This window comes from Pimephales promelas, chromosome 11 (genome assembly GCF_988280905.1).
Source record: "Pimephales promelas chromosome 11, fPimPro1.hap1.1, whole genome shotgun sequence".
Taxonomy (NCBI): Eukaryota; Metazoa; Chordata; class Actinopteri; order Cypriniformes; family Leuciscidae; genus Pimephales; species Pimephales promelas.
The window spans coordinates 13,841,864-13,860,820 of record NC_142779.1 but is presented as its reverse complement, the minus strand read 5'-3'; the positions used below and the strand labels follow the sequence as shown (position 1 = coordinate 13,860,820).

General features: G+C 37.7%; 1 protein-coding gene across 2 annotated transcripts; it reads right to left on the bottom strand.

Moving 5' to 3' along the window:
* Positions 1 to 43: 43 nt before the first annotated feature.
* Positions 44 to 18,235, bottom strand: inpp5f (inositol polyphosphate-5-phosphatase F). 2 transcript variants are annotated; one of them, XM_039672583.2, is made up of 20 exons: positions 17,789 to 18,235; positions 14,770 to 14,850; positions 13,593 to 13,729; positions 12,017 to 12,145; positions 11,604 to 11,789; positions 10,522 to 10,578; positions 10,221 to 10,419; positions 9,954 to 10,133; positions 9,586 to 9,653; positions 9,031 to 9,155; positions 8,867 to 8,944; positions 8,630 to 8,750; positions 8,296 to 8,424; positions 7,447 to 7,564; positions 7,143 to 7,341; positions 4,550 to 4,621; positions 4,374 to 4,447; positions 4,157 to 4,285; positions 3,874 to 3,961; positions 44 to 3,552 (listed from the first exon to the last, which is right to left on the bottom strand). In XM_039672583.2, the coding sequence occupies exons 1-20, from the start codon at positions 17,892 to 17,894 to the stop codon at positions 2,433 to 2,435; spliced, it is 3,396 nt and encodes a 1,131-aa protein (XP_039528517.1). In that variant the 5' UTR covers positions 17,895 to 18,235; the 3' UTR covers positions 44 to 2,432. The 2 variants fall into 2 exon arrangements, with proteins under 2 accessions (XP_039528517.1, XP_039528518.1); XM_039672584.2 differs by having other exon boundaries at positions 11,604 to 11,771.
* Positions 18,236 to 18,957: the final 722 nt, after the last annotated feature.

Here is an 18,957-nt window from a genome sequence, read left to right as displayed (position 1 = left end):
GTAGCTCTGGGCAACCAGAAGGACTTCATTAGAAGGAACCACATACCGACACTGTAAGGAGAGTTTACTGTGAGAGCAGTGTGTTAGGAAGAAACATTTCACAAGTGAAATCTGCAGTATTTGGAGATGAATGACTTCGAACTAGTGAAAGCTTGTGTTCTAGTTAATCTGTCATCAAAGTTGTAAATGAATCAAAATGACAATCTTTCTTAATTATTTACTTAAAAAGCCTCCCAGGTACAGCCCATAACATTTTAAAATACAGCAGTTAACAAAATTATGATTAACATAGGAAAATACTAGGGAATACACTTGAGAACATGAATTTGGAATAAATACTCTGGAAAAAAAAAATGGGGTACAATAGATTAAAACAATTCACCAAAAAATATGGAGGATGTTCTCTTCAATGGGAAGAAGCTGGAAATGATGTGCTTTTGAAACAAAAGACTGTTGGACAAAATATAATACGATGCATGTCAGTTCAGTTACATACATTGAAAATAAAAAGTGTATTCAAAAGCACTTTGTGACATTTTGCAACATTATAAGATGTTGGGGAACAACCACAGAGACAGTGCAAGTCTTTATGCATAGAAAATTAAAAAAAATCATACATACAAAATCTATCCCCACTACCAAACCAAGAGATCCTCCACCAAATAAGAGCATTTCAAGTTCAAAACAGAACAGGGTAGATGCAGTCCAGTGCATGCTGTCTTAAATAGTAAAAAAAAAAAAAAAAAAGTAACAAAAAAAGTCCAGTTACCACCAAACCTATTGCGCATGTATTTATCACTATTGCATAACAGCCACCATATATTAAAGCTCAGACAGTTCCAATCTCAGAACCACGTACCAGCTACAGGAAAGTCTGAATGTACTATTGCAACAGCATTGTGTAAACCAGTGTCTTGCACAGCACTCTATCTATGCTACAGTACATGTGAGAGAAAGACAAGAAATGATGCGTGTAAGAAACAAAGCTTGTGAAAAAAGCTTGTTTGAAAAACAAACTGCAGCCCAAAGACCTTGTAAACCAGCCCTCAAAGCCAATACAATTTTCTCACTGATGTTCACTTGAAACCACATCGTCTTATTTAGATATGTAGCCCATAAGATTTTGAACTATTTCAAAGTCGCTTAATTCAGAAAGATCAGTCCCACAAGATCTGCACTTAAACATCATTAAATAATGCATAATTAACCTAGGTTCTACTGGATATCACCCAGTAAGGCTTTATGTTCTTTCTGCATTTAGAATATATTTGAAACCAAAAGAACCCAATCTGTATCACTTCTTGATCTTGAACCAAATGGCTAGAGCGAATCTAAAGACATCACATGGATACTAAAGATAGAACATAAATGTAACCTAAATGACTTTTATAGGTAGACTTGGCATTTAGCAATCTGATAAGTCTTGCTCTTGCCATTTAAGAGTGCAAAAAGTTGTGTCATGGGTACCCTGCATCAGACCTGTGTCAAATACTAGTCAAAAGTAATTTATGCATACGTGAGTCCAATGCCTTAGCAAATAAACTTGATGTTTTTACAGGTACTTAAAACAGGTCGTTCCCCAACGTACGTTTTAAGCCTTTTAAGATATCGGCAGACCACTGTCACATCATACAACTGAAAAACATGAAATAAAAAGAATTTTAAGACATAAACTTTTCTCAAAACCAACGTGTGACAATAAATATCAGTTTAAGTCATGATTTAGTCAAACTATTTCGCTGCGTGAATACATCTACGGAGCCCAAAAGAACTGGAGAGGGATTGTTTCCATCAGCTATGATTATAAACTTAAGAGCATGTAAATATAATTCTCTCTCTCTATAAACATCTTAATTGTTGAGTACTAAAGGAAACTGCTACAGTACTTACATATAATACTTAGTTGAATAATATAATTTGACCATAGATCCTACACAACTATTGTGGTCCTATTTTGGTATATTTTTATGACAAACACCACATCAAAGATATCCATATAACTGTATTATCTGGTTGTCTAAGCTGCCCACTGATAGATATTCCAATCGAAAAAGGTTTTAGTTACAGCTATAACAGCCAGTGAATTGTACTGCACAAATGGGGTCACATGACATGACGTATCTAGGTATTGGGTCTTCATGACATGCAATACAACTTGCCTGTCCTAATATAGCTCAGAGTTACCTGCTTTTTTTAACATGCAAACCAGCAACATATAAATGTTTAGGATTCGATTTGGACTCAGGGGCACAGTCGGGTTAATCTTAGACGTACTACTTACTACTAAACACTGGCTGTAAACTTTGGTTTGGTTAACTGAAGGGGAAACTAGTGGTGTGGCTTGACTTCTGTGAGCTTATGCTACCATTACTGAGCTTATGCTACATTACTTTTCAGGAAGTCTAACACTAAAAATGCATCTGCTAAGCACACTATATCTGAATGATCCTGGTCTGGCACTGTGTAAACATCGCTCGCAATTCGTTCTCTTGGGTTTCGTTGACAGCGTCTGTCTCTGGGCTTTTCTGCACCTTAGCTACAGCAAAGTTGATGCCTTGGGTAAGTCCGGCCTGGGTAAAACTAGCCACCTGCACCATGGAGCTTCTGATCTTCGCAAAGGGCGACACCACGCGGCTTCCGTTGCTGTCTGCCGGCGAGGGTCCTGTGATGCCTTCCAAACTCTTTTGTGACCCGCATGATGTGGCTGAGCCTGCAGGCTGGACAGTCAGTAGATTTGCCCCTTGGACGGAGGTCTCCACCTCAAGTTGAGATGGGCGAGGGAGTTGCTGTTGGTAATTTGAAGTCCCCAGTCTTGTGTCAGGAGCTGAAGGGGCTTGAGGTGCTTGCGGTTTGGGTGCTGGAGCCACTTCCTCGAACACCTCTATTGGTTTGATCTTAGCATCCTGGACAAACTGCTGGCAGTAAGCATCAATAGGTGTCCCGAAGTCAATCAGAATGGCTTCCTCTGCCTCCGAGGCTGTCCCAGGAGACTGGCCATCTGGGCCAACTGACAAGCTATCCGCAGTCTTATTATCACAGCCAGTGACTCGAATGACAGAGGGCACAGCAAGCTCGACGCTGCCAATTGACTGCGAGCGACTGCCAAGTCGTGGTGCAGATGCTACAATTCCACAGCTAGGAAGCACATAGTCTACGTTTTCCCGAGAGCCCGAGCATGGCAGCTCATCCGAGTTGTAGGAATCGGAATCAGAGGAAATCTCATCCGAATGTTTGTCTTTAAGGTCCTTCAGGGCTGCCGAACCACTATTGCCATCATGGGTCTCTAAACTGCTGTCTGACTTCCAGAGGTTCATATGTAAATTAGGCTTGAGGAAGTCCACTTTCACCTCAGGCTTAGAGAAGGTCCCCAGTTTCCCCAAGGGCTTGAAGTTTCCAATGTTGACGTTAGTCTTTGTCTGCTTCACTTTCTGGTTGAGCGATGAGAACTTGTTCAAAAGGAAACTTTTGCCTTGGGCCAAACCTGACCCAAGGACTTGGTCCACGGCTTTTCCTTGTATTCCCATTATATCCTCATGTGGTTTGCTGTGTCTCCTGAAACAATGTAATTAAAAGCAAGATTAATCAACAATTTGAATGTTCAAAAGAGCCAGAAAAAAAATCTCTTTAGGTTTTTGTAGTCTTAATGTGAAAAAAGAACAAATTAAATCTATTTTTAAACCCGATTTTTGTTAACGTGTCTCAGTCTTCTTTTTTTCTTTGATCTTTTTGTCATTTGTTTGTCATTTGTTGCATGTGCAGACACATAACTTATTTTGAAATCAGATATTTGAACAAAATGTGTGAACAGAGCCTTTGTGTCTTTTGTAAATAAGGTAAAAACCTTAAAAATGTTAAATACAAAAGTTATTTTACCTCTCTAGTTTCTTTTCAACGACTAGAACGTCAAGCCCCATAGCTTGCTTTGTAATACGAAGCATTTCAGCAATGCACTGGAGTGTGTCTGAAATGCAAACAACCCAACAAGTGCAGAGGAAAGGATCAATTATTTAACAAACACAAAACTGTTCAAGCTACACCAGTATACACAAGGCCAAGTTATATATTTTACCAACTTAACCCACAATGTCATTCACAGAATTACGCAATACAGAATCTGAACTAGTGCCACAACAAATCATGGTATCCCAGCACAAACCTTTCCCATCATCCTCTGGATTCCGTGCGACAGCCCTCAGCGTATGGAAGTAACCGCTTATCTCCCCATTCTTATAGTGCAGCCGCATGCAGCAGTACTTAGGCTTTCCGAAAAGAGTTGGTTCTGGCCCTACAAAAACCAACATTGGCTAACTGTCATATCACAGAACATTATATTGACAAAAATTACACTCACAAGTTTATCTACAAGCTATTACCAATTTCGATCTTTTCAAGACCCTCTAAACTGAGTCTCTGGTACTGGTTGACTTTGTCTGCCTCCTCATCATAACTAAATAGAAACAACAAAGTGAAGCGGCATTACTAAATCAATGCCAAGAAAAAAGGATTTCTTATTTGAAAAAACACAAATTTTGAGAGAAAATGCACTTACTAGGCTACATAATATGCACAGTTGGACAGCAGCAGAAGAACGTCAACATCTTTATGGGTGGCATCTATAAGACTAAAAGTGTGGAAAAAAGCAACAGCAGCACAATAAAAGGTCAAAATCTTCAAAGTTAGGCTCATGAATATTACCATTAAACCCTGCGCATATAGGAGAAAAAGAAACAAATGGAAATGCAAAATGCATGACATTTTACTAGAATGTATTTAATCATCTGTGGTTAAAGGTCCCATGACATGAAATTTTCCCTTTCTGGGTTTTTTTAACGTTAATATGAGTTCCCCTAGCCTGTATATGGTCCCCCAGTGGCTATAAATTTCAATCAGGGTAAACCGAGCTTTGGCTGTCTTTCTCTGCCTTTGAGAAAATGAAAGCTCAGACGGGCTGATCTTGAATCTCCCCAGTATGACGTCATACAGTGGAAAGGTAACCTCCCTTTTCTCTGCTTTGCCCGCCCAGAGAATTTGGCTCCGCTCGCCCATGAGAAAATGAGCTAGGAAGTACGAGCGCGATTTGAGTTTTTCCTCGAGAGATATCATGGCTTGCAAAGGAGTGAAGCATGGCAGTTGATCAGTGTTCGGATGTACAAACGAACACCAAATAATTTTTTAGTTCCTTCATCCGAGCCTCTGAAGAAACAATGGGTTACTTTTATTTTCTCTGGAAATGCGACGACAACTTCTCAAAGTTTTGTATGGTCCAAACATTTCACGACGACTGTTTCCTCAACTTGGGTCAATAGACCATTTTACAAAATGTAAACACCACTGGTCCAGAAGCATCTCCTGTTTCAGTTTTTTAACACTACATAAAAGCTGGGATAAAATACAACCAACAGAACATTTAAAACTGAATCAAAAAGTTAAACAAACATCTTTAAGATGTTTTCTTTACATGTGAAATAAAGAAAACAGTTACAAACTGAAACAGGAAGTGCTTCTGGACCAGTGTTGTTTACATCTTGTGAAATGGTCTATACAGAGCTGGCCTCGATGAACGTCTGAAAATAAATCGATGTGTAGCCTAATTGTTTAGAGTTCAAGTTCAGACAGGTAATCTTTCTCTCAAAATCGTTCAATACTGTTTATGCATAAGTCAAGCCAGTGACTAAAATATCAACTTCACATTGTTTCGTTTAGTAGGATGAAAATAATCTTATTTAAATTGTGAACAAATTATACAGAAAGCGATCAAAGAACAATACTTCCACAAGTTTCCATTTCTGCGAGTTTATCTGGAGTCTGGACAACTCATTATGAAATTAATGACGCACGTTACACTGCATAATGAAGCTCTTCATGTACATCATCATCGTGTTTGCATTGGTGAAAGCATTAGAGAGAGTGCAGAAACTGCGTTGCAATGATAATATCTTCATTCTCGCGATTAACAGACTGTCATCTGCTTGCTCAATGCTCATCTCTGCAACATTTATGTGATGGGAATAGATCTCTAAATACTTTAAAAAATTCTCACGATTCGTTAATCTCGATAGCTGTAATAGTAAAACGTATAATAGCTGTAGTAAATGTATTCGAGAGAGTTTCACATGTAATATGTAGCTATTTCGCAAGCATGTCAGCCAATCACATCAGTGGGCGGTTACACTGAATCCCACAGTGGACACACCCCTTCAAACAGAGCGTTCAAATCAGAGGTTAAAATCAGGCAAGGAAAAATGCCTTTTATTTCTAAATTATGACTATTTTTGATCTAAAAAAAACATACTAACGTTATAAGGGCAACCCAGGAAACATTATAAAATAATAAAATAACTCCATGTCAGGGGAGCTTTAACTCTGACCATAATATATTATTCTTATTCGAGCATATCTTGTAAAAAAGATTTACTCAAATAAGCATTACATATTATTGTCAGAGCTAACCTCTTTTAATTTGCAAAGATTTAAGAAGAATTCCAACCCAATCAGTAACAGTTTTCAGGCATATATCACCATGGCCTACCACCAAAAGATGCTCAAAAGCTTTGAGGAAATATGGCTCCCTCACCCAACAATAATTGTCCAAATATGAAAAAACAATATGCACAAGTACCTCTGAGCCTTCGACAACAAACTGTAGGAGGAAGAATACACTAAACATATGATTTTCTTTTAAAAATCAAGCTCTACAATAGATCCTAGCATTATAACAGGTTTTTTTTAGTGCAATTCATTTTTTGTACTGTATTTTTTTATCCATCGGTTGTAATGAATATTTCCAAATAAAGAAAAAAAGTGATTACACAGTTAAGGGCCATTCACGCAGAACACATTTCTGTATTCCACTGCTGCTTTTTCATTATTTGTCTTTGTAAATGTGGATTAGACTAACATCTAATTCTAAAAATATGAATTAGATACACAAAATATGAATTAACTACAGAGCATTCTAAAAATATGGCACTCAAGTTAGAGAAACATTTTTTACTAGAAGTGTCTTGTGTATTTGAATGCAAAAATGCATCCTGTGTGTGCAGCCCCCTAATACAGCCTCTTTTTCTGAAACTGCATCATACAACTGGCTTGGAATGAGAACTCTCCTAAAAGCACTGTATGATGAAGTTGAGGGCTCCCACCTTGGATCACAGTCTATAAGAGCCCATCCACCGTGGAACTTCTCATCATCAGGTAACAGCATCTGCATGTACGTCTGCAGCAGGAGGCTGACCTGCTCCTGAGCTCCTCTTTGGCTCTCCTTCTCTTTCTCCTCATGCTCCTTCTCTTTGCTGAAGATGGAGTACAGATCTTCTGTAACTGGATGTCCCATCATGAGGTCTGGAAGGATCAGAGATACAGTACATGGCAGATGAGGCACTAAGCCGTGCTAATAGCACTGTGTGCTTAAAATCAAAAATACATAATAAGGATTCAAATGCTCACCAATGACGGCCTGTCGGTAGGCATCTCTGAAGCGGTTCAGATAGTAACGATTAGCTGAGTTCACACCATCCTTCATCACCCCAGCTAACTTTCGCTCTCCTGTTCGTGTGAAATCTCCCTACACAAGAGATTGCACAGACTAAGCGGACAAGCTTATTGGGTGGTCATCATTGTCCTACTTCAGTTATGTTATGAAACTAAAGGCTTTAGTTTAAAATAGAGATGCAGTGGGAATTCCTGTAGGATTCCCAACTTAATTACAAAACCATTAATTAATGGTTATACCCATAATTAATTACTTAAAGGTGCTATATGTAACTTTTCTTCAAAAATGAATGTTTTTTTATTGCCTGTGTGAAGGGGTTGTGATCACACATTACAATGATCCATTTGTTGGGTTTTGCTATTACCTCTGAAGGCCAGTATTCCTATTTTTATGTGAAGTCTCCGGGTCGGATTTTCTGCCAGCATGTTGTGTGATGCTTTCTCCGGTGTGTTAAAAGTCTCAGTGTGGCCATGTACCGTGAGAGCTCGATCTTGTGTTCTAGCACACGCAAGAGCATGAGCGCTCTAGTAAAAATTAGTTGCAATCTGAAACATCACCGATAGAGGCCGCTAAAAAAATACATATAGCACCTTTAAGTAAATTCATGATTCATTTATTTGTGGATAATTACTTTAAGTACATAAATGATTTACATAATATTTAGATGATTTATATAATGAATGAATGGTCAAAAGATTACTGACTTGTCAATCTGCAATCTAGATACTATATGCTGACAGTTGGTGGTGTAAATGGAAAATGGGGACAGTATAAAATCAATGGCAGGCATTCAGTCTATTTACCTTTAGGGCAGCTGTGCCAGCATACTGACGGCTAATGATGTCTCCATTGTTGGCCCACATCACCTGATAGATTCTGTAACACTTGAGGGGTAGTGGCTGCTCAGGTGGCATAACACCAAGTTTTTTTAGCTGGAACCAAACAGATGAAAAGACTCTTTGAATGTACTGAAAGCATCTGAGAGAGGCAAAGACACTACACTGTTCTGTGGGTGTGGTATTGCAGCGCTCCTAGAAACCACAGTTTTATTTACACCTTAAGGCATTTAGCATATGATCTTATCCAAAAATAGAATGTTGTGTAGAATGTTACAATCTCAAATGTGAATTTGCATACCTGCTGCTCCATGATCACACGGGCTATAGCGGCCTGTACCACATTAGTTCTGTCCAAGCAATCCATGCAGTTAACCCGGAAGATGCCTTCCTGTTGGCAGATGACTCCTGCTTGGTCCACCCTATTTGCAAGTCAAATTAGATCGATTATAATCAACCAGCAGTCCAGCTGATATTGACTAACTCAGGACCAAAAGTAGTTTTTATGAGAGAACTAAAGGGCCAATGAAAGACTCACCAGGCCCATCTCATGTCTGTGATAATGTCATAGATGGCATCAGTGAGAGTCTGCACATTTTCAAACTTCATCCCTCGACTGGGAAGTGACAAAGGAGAAAACTTGTTGTTGAGGTTTGACCATAACAGGCTATTTTATAAAAGTCACAAGGTTGGTTATCTTACCAGTGCTCATGGAAGTCAAATGAAACGTATGTTAGGTTGGGATTATTGTACAGGAGCACTTGTTTGAGGTAAGCATCACCAATCATCTTCTCACGTCCATTTTGGTCCACTAAATTAATGATGACCTGATAAAATAGAAGGATGATATTTATTGCTTTTTGTAAGGGCTGTTAATCTTTTGACTACTGCAATTATGATTAATTCAGGCAATTTGTTTTGACCAATAATATTAATTTTGACATTATAACATTTGTGTTCTGTCTCAATTCTATAAAAAACGAAAAGGTTTAGTGTCAGAAATTTGTTTAAAAAATAAACACCAAATCAGGATATGAGAATGATTTCTGAAGGATCATGTGACACAGAAGACATGAAAAATACCATCACAGGAAAAAAATACATTTTAAATATATAGTAAAATAAAGTTATTTCAAATTGTAATAATAAGTACTTCTATTATATATTATGTGCCCTACTCTCATACTACTGTACATTAAAATAACTATTAGTATTTGATTCAATATCAGTATTATTGCCATTTTAAACACATCTTACCAGTTTTTTGTAAATCTCAACTTGCTGTTCAAAGTGAGAGGCAAAATAAGGCATAGTTTCCCTCTCTCCTGCAACAAAACACATCTGAGATAACACATCATGTAGGAAACGCACAATGGTGTAGGTGCATCACAGACTCAAAGTCACAGTAAAGTGCAGAGCAATCACCACTGAGCCCCAACATCCTCTCAATTCAACTCAGAAACCATGAAAACTCACCTGCTTTACACCCGATGCCATTCACAGGAGGACAATGACTAAGCTGATGTATCACAATAATAGCTTGTCTATAAAAAGAGGTGCTAGACTGTGCTGCGAGTTACATCACATTTATGATTTGAAGAAAGAATTACACAGATGCGCCTCACCTTTCTCTATCCGAGGTCTGGGGTTGTAGCGGTACCCAGCTTGGCTCCAGAACACAGGGACAGAGCCTCGCGTTTGTACAAAGGACAGCGTGTGACTGTGCACGTGGATTAACTGCTCCGTCTCCACATAGTTGGCCACATGTCCGTCTGAATCCACCCCCCTCCGCTTGTAGCGCATTCCTTCATTGGAAAGCACATGATGATGTGTCATCATATTGATGGCACGCAAAGAAAATTTGAATTTCTTTTTTTACTTATGTACTGTACCTGCACGGTGGCGGCTTCTTCTGGAGATGAGGGCCACGGTGAAGCGAGGGTGAATATCATCCACACAGGTGGGTTCCTGCAGAGGCGTCTCCGGGCTGCTCCTCTCTTCATCAGAGCTCTCGTTGTAGTTCACCACCAACTCCTCTACCTGCACGAAGCCTTGGATGATAGGAATCACCCAAAAGTCCACCTGAGGCACCTGCAAAACAGGGCTTTTTTATCATCACCATTCAGGGCTTGTTTACATATTAAAACATTAACCATTACGATTCGGGAAAATTTGAGAAAACAGTTTTGCAACCTGCAAGTCAATTAGGTCTTTGACCATATGCTTGTTCCAGAAGAATCTATCATCCACCTAAAAGAAAAAGAAAACATAATATGGGCATCAGTATTCTGTGAGTTTGTCAGATGGAATGTGTTCATGTTTGTGTTTCATGGACTTTCTATTAGGAAATGCAGGGAGACAGGAAATGACTGCGGGGACAATGGAGAATGGGATTGGAAAATGACAACAACCACAGCCCAACAAAAAAAGCACTGAATTAAGGACGTTTTAATAAGTATGTAGTTTGTTTTTTATATATATATGAAGAGTTCAGATGCAAAAGCCTCTAAATGCCATTTGAAATTTTCTTCTTTAATGATGATTTTTATCAAACTTGTATATTAAAGTTCAGTAATTTTACTTAAATGGCAATGATAATTACCTATTAATTGTTATTTAAGTGAAATTATTGAACTTAAATATACAAGTTTGATAAAAATCATCATTAAAGAAGAAAATTTCAAATGGCATTTAGAGGCTTTTGCATCTGAACTCTTCATATATATATATATATATATATATATATATATATATATATATATATATATATAACAATTATACTGTGGTGAACACACTATCGCTTTTTCCCTTCAGTCACTGTTCATTGTTAGCTATATCTTAAGAAATAACTGATACAAATTTTTCAGAGATCGACTGTTTAGTGCAATATCCAGGAAGTTTCTAAAGATAATGGTTTATTCAATTAAAAAAGAGAGAAATTAAGCTTGGCTATAAATATAATGCATCCTGTATGTGTGGGAAAAGTGCAAAAGAGTGTGAAACATCACTCAAATAAACTCAACAGTTTCCTGCTCAAGTATCTGCACCGACCAACATCAATATTAAAAGACATTTTAAAATTTCATTATCCTCAAGTTAGTCTTTTGTCTTTTTTTTAACCCGTTGCTCATGGAAAATCGAAGGAGTTGAAGTAAATAAATGGTTAATAGCTACATACTTGCAGTCTTTTTTAAATAATAACTTGAAACCACAAAGCTAAAACACTCATTTAGTAGACATTTAACTTTCAAAATATATAAATCATAAACTCTCACCTTTTTCCACAGGGGCTGATCTGACTTGCCTAACGCTCCCTGTCGCTGGACTGTATTGGTTAGGTCATAGGTCAGACTATAGTAAAATGAATCCGAGTCCATGAATATCTTATAGAGTTCTTCAAACAGCCGCTTCTCCAGACGTTCCTTCTCTTTATTCTCCTTGACCTGAAAGGCAGGGGAATACTGCATGGGAGTGAACAAACAAAAGGAGGTTAAAGAGACAATAATAAGTTAAAGACAAGTACATTTATGGGCGAATCAGAGGGCTCTATTTTTACATTTTCAGATTTTATTTATATCAACAATGCCAACATGTCAAACAGATTAGGTAAAACAGGGAATATTTGGTCTTAAAATTTTTGTCATTTTAATGTGATATCGATCAAAATTTCTAGAATTGACCCATTAACCTTTTTCTTCATGGGAACAGCAACATTCGATTTGATCTGACTCAGGGTCTTTAACAGGAACTTGGACTCGTCCGGTGACTGGGTGATTTTCTCTGGTTTGTTGATTCCGAAATGATGCTTTTTACAGAGCTGAAGGAGAGAAAGAAAGATGATAGTTGATAAAGAGTTAGTGTTATTGCTAACAATCTGCTGTCATTGGTGACAAATCTACATCCATATATAATACATCAACATCTATGTTTCCCTGCTCAAAGTCCATCTGAAAAATGCTGCTACAGTAATTGCTTTAATTAAAATGAAAAGGGTGCCAAGATGGATAGTAAAACTAGCCTGCTGATGTCAGAGCAGCTTCATGTGCCCATTAAAATAGACAACAAGAGTCAAACTACATAGGCAGGCTGCTATCTCAAAGTAATTCAAGGCAATTATTCAGTGATAAACTACTCAAGCAGAGATAGCACACCAGGAGAATGGGTAACAGTGACCTCTGACTGTTTCACTTACATGGTTTAACATCTCCTTTAATCCCAGATGCTCTGCTGAGAGACTGACTCCTTAGAAACATCATGCATCCTCTGAACTTTTAGAAACACACACCACCACTTACTCTTGCACTAGATATACGTCAAACATTTACTACACGAGAGGGCTGAAATATCTAAAGTTGTGGTCTAAGCATCAAATGGGACGCACTAACAAGTGGGAATTTGGGTAAATTCTATTAGGATCAAATGCTTGCTACAAGAAATAAGTCTTCTAAATAAGTCTTCTTTTTTCAGTTCCAAATAAGTTTTTTCAAAAACTTAAAGGGGCTATATGACATTTTTTTCATGTATTAATCTCTATTTATTGCCAATATGTGAACAGCTTTTAACGAAACTTAAAAAGAAGAGACCCCTGACTTCCTAGGCTGTCTATGAAAGCCTGAAGACTGATTTTTATGAGAAGGATTCGGGACATGTAATGCATGCTTATACAATGTTCAGGATATTACAGAAAGAGCCATTCGGTACTGTAATGTCACAGAGGAATCCAAAGAAATGTGATTAATTCAAGCTATAGTCTCACATATCCAGACCTGTGTCACTAATAACAAGGGAATTCGACATATAGCCCCTTTAACCCTGGGTCATTCAATTATTATTTTTTAACCCTGGGTCATTCTAAACCCTGGTAAATAGAATCCTGGTTTATCTTGCTTAATATTTCACAGCACTGCTCACAATTTACCAAGGTTTACAATTAATCCTGGGTATTCACAAATTGCACGTAAACCACTTACTACACAAGGGGGCTAAAATACCTAAAGTCTTGGCCAAAGTGTCTAGGCACACGAACAAGTTAGTGGGAATTCAGGTAGACAGACCAGCAAATTCTATCAGATCCAATGAATGCTCTCTACCAACATGGATAATGACAAGAAATAACTCTTCAAATGTTAGAGCAACAAATCTATAAGATGAAATGTAATGGTTAATTTAGCCTGTTTTTATACTATGTCTTTGTTTGATTCCATACTAACTTTAATTAAATCCAACATGGCGAACGTTTGCACAAAACAGTTAGTATTAGTCACCTCTAATTCTAGATCCTGTGGTTCATCCTCTGAGAGTGGAATGACTACTATCTTGGTGATCTTGTAGACTTTGTGGTCTCCTGGCAACTGGCCCACCAGTGCTTTCTGGCGAATCAGGATCAGACCCAGAGGAAGATCTGCCCAAAAGGGGGGAGGAAGGGAATGTGTCATGAGTGCAGAGTTCCACGCCTCATGTTCCTGCTCTATCCGGCATGATTCATTCCAATGGCAAGCATTGACTTCGAAGACATTTGCATTGAGACGAGATGCAGTCATACTTTCACTGACAACTCAATGTAAATCAACAGATAAAAGCAGTAAAGCGCATCCTGCAGCAGGCAACTGAGATCTTTTAGGTGGAAAATTGAATGAGAACAGCCTGGGCGCTTTGTAGGAACAGTGCAAGGAAATATCAGGTTTACCCACTGGATTATGTTACAAAGTAAGGCATGTATAATACTGCATGTAGCAAGATACTCTTATCCTGAAAAACTGTATGTATATATATACAGACAAAGCAAGTGTTTCTCTGAAAAAGGAAGAGATTGGCATTATACATAATGTCAACCTGTTAACAATAGACAGAAGTTGACTTCTCAAATCAGCCACAAAATGAAGAAATGAAAGTAAGTATCATACATACCATCATTTCACTTCTATACCAATAATCTCTCAAGAGCTTCCTTTTTAAGCTATTAAGAGTCATTTGTTTAATGGAAATAAATTTCTATATATGGATCATTCATGACAAAATTCTTTGAACTGTGTATCTTGTAAATACCACAGCATGTGTATAAGGCAAATATTCAATGCCATTCTATTTAACCTGCTAAAGCGACATCAGAACAGATGGGCTACAAAGCACTAAGAGACATTTAGCAATTACAAAAAAATAATAATAATAAACCAAATTTAGCTGACATTTCCGATGCTGGAGCTGCCTTTCATTATGTTAATTATGTGCCTCTGGTACCCAGTTTCTTCCTACTGCAAACTGAATTACAGAAAGAAAAAAAAATCACATATTCTATTAAATCAGGATCTGAATGGTATTTTATCTATAACAACGTTAGATCATAAGCTTTAGAGCAACTGAATTCATTGCAAACATTACAGTGAATTAAAAATGTTAATTATCATCCTTTATACACAAAATATGTCTTATGATCAGACTTACCGGCATGAAGCTGTATTTTTCCAATAATACCCTCTACAAGGCCCAGACAGACAGGGTTCCATGCTAACAGGAGGTCGGTTGCTGAAAGAAGGATTAAAATAAGTCATACGTGTTCAAAACTTTTTTCAGCTTCTAATAATCTTGCTTCGGATTTCACACTGCTCACAATTTACCCGGAATTAACAATTAATTCTAGGTATTCATATGCTGAAGATTCAAACTGTACTTTTTTAAACCCTGATGCATTACATGACCTATTAACATGCCCTAGCATTGCGCATCATCACATTATACATTGCCCACTGTAGTATGCAGTTTCTTTTTGAATTTTACTGAATTCGGACTATAAAGGCAAGAATGAAACCGTCTCTTCTTCACTTCAAAGTTTCCATCACCATTTGACATGTTTCTCCTGACACTACAAAATGACTGTTTATACAATGCGATGTGTTACCATGACTGTCCAAAGCATGTGAATATAAGTTATACATTTAGGTGTCGGTCTCAGATAAGGCACACTTTATGTTTTAAAATATTTTGTGGTAAAACTATTTTGGACAATATTTGTTCATTTCGAGTGTTTTTTTTTTTTTTAATTAATTGCTCATTAAATGTATTATTACATTTAATGTGTTTGTTATTTACAATTACACACACACAATTTTTTATAAATATATTTTTATTAATTTTTGTCTTACATAAATTCTTCTTTTTTTATTGCTCTCCTGCATCTGGGACAGAAGAACCATCACAGCTTCCTTTGACTTTCTAAGGTTATGTGGCTGCTCATACTTGATCTAAAAAACTATCAAAAGCATTTTAAGCCAGGTTCCTTACAAAGATGACTACTAATCTGAGTCACCTGAGTCATTGCTGAGTAATTCCTCTTAAGATGAGATCAGCATCACCTACATTTTTAAGAATGAAGAGCAGGGTCTGAGATGTCATGTGCAAAGACAGCATTTTATGAAGTATCTGAGAGAATGGTAGCTTAATAGCTCCTACTATCTTTTGACAGACATTCTAGTTCCATTTTGAAGTGGACACTCTTAGCACATTTGTCACAGTCTTGCACTCAAACATCTCCTGACTAAATGGAAAGAGACATTCACAGTCTGATGATGGATGGGTGGGAGCTGGATGAGCTGCATCATGAAGTTGCCAAAATCAATCCATAATGACCATGCGCTTGGCACTGTGTCCAGTTTGAGGAAAGTTCTCCAACTACTAGCCCATTGGACAGCTGGATCCGTGGAGTTGAATGATATCTTGGTAGCCGCAGTTACTTACCAAGTACCAAGAAATTCTGAAACTAAATTCTATATTGCACTCAAATTGTTATGATGATAATATAATTTGTAATTAAAAGTATCATTCTGATCTATTCATACAAGTATCCAATTGAAGTTTGAAGTGGCTAACCATTAATTTGACATTATTATGATCTATTCATCTGCCACACTTCACAGACTGGGACTTAATAATAAGCAAACTGTTAAGTAATACGGTGGTATAACTCACCCAGACATGCTGGCAACTATGGAATTTGTCAAAAAGAACTGAGACTGTATCTATGCATCATGAATACAGTGGAAACCCTTATCCAGTTAAATAATGGAACAGACTGCAACCTAAACCTGATCAGCTCGGCTGCACACACATGGCTAAAAAAACGCTAGAACTTATTCAAATTTTCGCAGGCTGCAAGTTTACCGATAATCAGACGGAGCTGACCATCTAGTTTTAGACTTGGCATAAGATAGTGGTGTGGATAAGTTAACATTCAAAGGGGAAATGGGAAAAAAAGTGCGAGAGAACGAAGGCATTTTTAGTTTTCTGTGTGACCATAAAACGCCTGTGGTTGAGTATGCAAACCTTTTGGTACAATGCATACATGACACAAAAGCGATGTCAAAACTGCCTGAGGTTAAAGAACATTTTGGTACCTAATACTTTATTGGTTTAATGCCTGGTCAAAAAACTCTCATTTGACTATCTAGCACTACTTTGCCTTACCCGAACACACCAATTTCTCCAGAAGAACAGTCACATATCTGACCCTGACTTTAACCTTCACCTTTTAACTGTGTAAATATCGTTCTCTTGTGAGACATCTAACAGCACCATCCAGCATATTTAGAAATAGACCAACTCACTGGCAAGATGAGCTGATGGACATTTAAATGTTTAGTCACTACTGACATATCTTCCCAAACAGTGGTCATTTGTAACCCCGGTAAACTGGTTATATACTATTATTCACAGATCAAGCCTGCACAATTGGAACTGGGCCCAAATTATGTATAAGATCAAAACAAGATAATTTGGATGCAACAATTTGCATCCTTGTGTGGTATGGCTCTCTTCCATGGAACAAGAAAGATGTCAAGCAGAATTTTAGGGAGTGACACTTTCACTATTCGCTTTTATTGTGTGGGGGAAAACATGATATGAAAGTAGTGGTAACTGAATCGGTGCCTAGCATTCTGTAGCATCTACTTTCGTGTTCCAGATAAAAAATAGTTACACAGATTTGGAATAAAATGGTGAGTAAATGAGGACAAATGTTATTTTCATGTAAACTGTCCCATTAAGATTCTCAACAAACGCCCTTGACCAACATAATACTGACTCCAAACCACATATAGTCTGTAAATAGTAAAAGGGGTTTTAATCACAACATCATCCGATCAAAACATCAGAGATTTGCACTGAAACTCATTTCATGAACGCTGCTTTGAGAGTAGGGTAATGTAAACACCACAACTGGGCATCTTTCAAGACAGCAGCCTAGCTCGACAGATTAAAAAACGTACATCGCTTAGCTGGGTGTCCATCGCTTAACGTTTATACATTGAACTATACAACTCAGTGATCCGTCTTCACATGTCAGGAGCACAAATCACTCTGTTTTGAAGCAGCGTGCCGTGTACATTACGCGTAGACAATGAAAACGAAAACATTGAGACACATGTACACAGTATGCACACAGTAAGTTAAAATGCAACCATTAATTTACCAGGTCTCACGGCCACAGATCCATCCTTCCTGCTGCACCACAGCGCGTTATCTCCGCTCTGAATAATATAATGATCTTTAGCTTGAAACAGCTCCATGTTCATCATAATACCAAAACATAAGAGCGTCCCGAACTCCCGACACTAAACTGCTGGATTTGTTCCCGATCCGAGAAACGAGGAAATGAAGCAGCGGCTCCCTTGTCGTCCACTGGCAGTCCTGATAGACGCCAGCTAACCTGCTAGCTCTGTACCTGTGTAAACGTTTATAATCATCTGATAAAGCATCATGCCTCTATGTCAGGTACTGGCCGATCATCAAAAATGGCTGCGCATTTAATGTCAGTTTAACAGTGTTGTAGTGGTTCGGAAATGTACCGGTCTGTCTAATATTTTCCACTGAGGGGAGCAGCAGCAGAGCGAATGAAACGATTTCCTCCAGTTATACACACACGTGACCTCTTCCGTCACACCGAACATAGGTCATCTGTGACTAGATGAATTCTTGCTTTGACGTATTGTTTTATATTATATAATTACTAGTATTGCATTGTTTTTTAGAGAACCTTATATAATTGTTGACCACAGTATGAATTGTTTTAATATTATATTTGCTGATTCGATATTTGAAGTGTTGTAATTAAGGTGATTTTATTCAATGTAGCCTTGACATTGTGGGGACACTTATCTTAAAGGGGACCTATTACGCCCCTTATAATAGAATAGAATAGAATAGAATAGAATAGAATAGAATAGAATAGAATAGAATAGAATAGTCGCTGGCGTCCCCAGAATGTGTTGTAAATGCTTTGCTGTTTTATGGGGATTTAAAAAAAAGGAGTGGGTGGATTTTTACCATTATAGGGTGGTTGTGTACACACACTGCTGACACACATTTATGTTTAAACACCATGTAAAAGTGAATTTTACATAATAGTTCCACTTTAATGATTAAATGCATTTGGGAAATCATGTAATAATGTCTAAAAACAATTTTTGTGTATGTATCATCTGATTAATATTCTAACAAAAGCGCTAGAGCAGTAATGTTGCTGCATGTGATGTTTAAAAATATCGGTATAGGAAAAGGAAACCATAGCAACATTAGACCACTTGAGCACTTTTGTTAGAATTGAATGCATACTGAATGCATAAATGCAATGCAGTAACC